The sequence below is a fragment of the Myotis davidii genome, unplaced genomic scaffold (assembly GCF_000327345.1).
Source record: "Myotis davidii unplaced genomic scaffold, ASM32734v1 scaffold81, whole genome shotgun sequence".
Classification (NCBI taxonomy): domain Eukaryota; kingdom Metazoa; phylum Chordata; class Mammalia; order Chiroptera; family Vespertilionidae; genus Myotis; species Myotis davidii.
In genome coordinates, this window is record NW_006291554.1 from 668,112 (window position 1) to 670,536 (window position 2,425).

The 2,425-nt window shown below is 50.2% G+C and overlaps 1 protein-coding gene across 1 annotated transcript in view; it reads right to left on the reverse strand.

Annotated features, from left to right (window-relative positions):
* ITGA9 (integrin subunit alpha 9) overlaps positions 1-2,425 on the reverse strand; it is a 257,076-nt gene that overhangs the window by 210,975 nt on the left and 43,676 nt on the right. Inside the window, exon 10 of the mRNA XM_015564847.1 lies at positions 1,782-1,876. Within this exon, the coding sequence (XP_015420333.1) occupies positions 1,782-1,876 (95 nt within the window). The remainder of the gene's footprint in view (positions 1-1,781; positions 1,877-2,425) is intronic.

Below are 2,425 nucleotides of genomic sequence, written 5' to 3' on the forward strand. Positions count from 1 at the left end.
GGGCCGCCACCAGGGCTCTCGAGTTGAGAAAGGCACCACGGATCCTAAACCAACACTCTTCACGGTGAACTCAAGAAAGAGGAATGAGTTCCGGGGCGATGTGCAAGAACCCTCAGCTTGTGGCCCCGGGGAAGGGTGCCCCCGACTCAGACTAGAGCAGCCCTGGTGATGCATGCGCATGGGACCCCCAACTGTGACTGCAGCCCTCTCCCTTCGCTACGTTGGCAGAATCCCCTAAGAGCGTATTCCCACCATCCCTGGTTCTTTTCTGATAAAACGTGGAAGATCCATGTAGATAAAAGCCCCTTGGAGCACCTATGTCTCACAGCGAAGTTTCCACATTCCTACGTTTTCCCACTGGGCTTCCGCCCGAGGTCCTTCCTCCGAAGTGCAGCAGAGGGTGGTGGGTACAACGAAAGGTTTGGAAGTCAGACTGGCAATTTCGATGGCCATGTTGCCACATGTTGGGCAAGTTAAAGGACCTCCCTGGGCCACAGTCACCCCACAAATAAAAGGTGGGTGATAAAAGTACTCGTCTGGGACACAAGAAACGGGGGGTAGGGGAGGCCAGGGGAAGGTCAAGTGATAAAAAAAAAAAAAGGAGATATATGTACTACTCTTTGTAATATTTTAAGCAATAATAATAAAAAAAAGTACTCGTCTCACATGGATGTTAGGAGGATTCAAGGTAAGAGGCAGAGCTGTCCCTCCACTCGGTATCTGTCCCCTGGAGTCACACACGGAGCAGGAGGCCCTGCCCAGAGGGAGCCTGACGCCCCACAGGCAGCGACCCTCGGCCCGTAAGCAGCCAACTTCTAGTGCAGCAAGAAGAACAACTATGAATGTATAAGCTGACCTCCCAGGGCGTACTGCCTCTAAAAATCAACTTGTAAAGTCTGTTTTTCCCTTACATAGGAACTTCAGGACGGGAGCTGGTTTTGGTATTTTACTACCATTTCATTTTATGGAACATTTATAGAACCTTTTATAAAAGCAAGGCTCCGTTCAACACTGTGTTTCCTTAGCCATAATCCTCTTCGCGATGAGAAATATAAGCATGAGCAGGAAGGCGGGAGCACATAATAAGCGCTCGATAAGTCAGTATTTGCTGATGGGGAATTTCTCCGTTTGGGCTCCGTCCCTCCCTGTCCCTGACCCGCCGGGAGCACGCCACAGGCCTGGGCCCCTCTCTGCACAGACATCCTGGCGGTGCTGCTGCCCAGAGCACCACTTCCTGTTTCCCAGGGGCTGGGCTCGGCACCATCAGCAAGTTTGAACACCAAGCTGATACGACAAAAAAACTGAACTCACCACTTCCATGTTCCCCAGTCTGGGGCATGAGGCCAGAGCACAAGCTGCTTCTCCTGTCAGTGCCAAATGGGACAACAGCCCTGTGGCGGCTTTCAGGTCCCTCCTCCGTGGATCACAGTCTTTCTAGTTCATGTTTTACAACAGATCCTTCAGCTTTAGCACAGACGGTTGACAAAGGAGTAACAACACCAACAACAAAGAAAGCCTCCCCTTAAATCAATCGCTCTAACTCTGGGTAAGAATTTGGACATGAGCTTGTGTCGGCAGAATGCACCCCTCAATGTCAGCAAACTCTGGAATCTAGAAATGTCTTGCTCTTTCATAAGCAGTACCAATCGTTGGTGCCTTTCACTAGAGGGTGGCAAGGCTGAGGGCAGGAGCGAAGTTGTCCGCACCTCTGGCCCCCAGGGTGTGGCACAGAGGGAAGTGGAATGAATGGATGAACAAACAGTTCCCGCTCCCACCATTACCATCGAGTACTGCGGGACTATCCCGTCGGCGTCCCCGTGGTAGATGTACACGGCGCCCGAGAAGTCGTCCTCCATGGGCGCGCCGATGGCCACGTCTGAGGGGAGAGAAACAGCTGCGGTGAGGAAAGCCACGTGGAATCACCTAAGAGCGGATTCCCTCATTCCTGCCATCATGTCTGAGTCCCTCCAAACCAAAAATGTCTCGGTTGTTGCTTGTTCAAGCATCCACTCAGGCACATAATCTCTCAGCAGAAAAAAAAAAAAAAGTTGAAAGAAAATGATAGGAGGTGGGAAGAGTTTCATTCCAGGAAAGCTCCTAGCTCAGGGGTGGGCAACTCCTGGCACGCGTGCCAAACGTGGCACGCCAGTAACTTTTGCTGGCATGCCAAACCCTCTCTTATAATCTTCCATTTACAATTTTTTTCTTAATATCGACTTTTTCTTTTTTCGGATAAATTCAGTGTAGGTGCATCTCAGATAAATAAATAATTTTACATAACAAGTTATCTTAAAGACCATAGACATGGATTGATGAGAGAGGGGAAGAGCAATTTCTATGCCTCTGCCTTAACTCCCCCTGCCTTCCTAGATCCGACCAGTGTTTTGGTTTCAGCCTCAGACGCAACGGGTTTTTGTTGACAGGA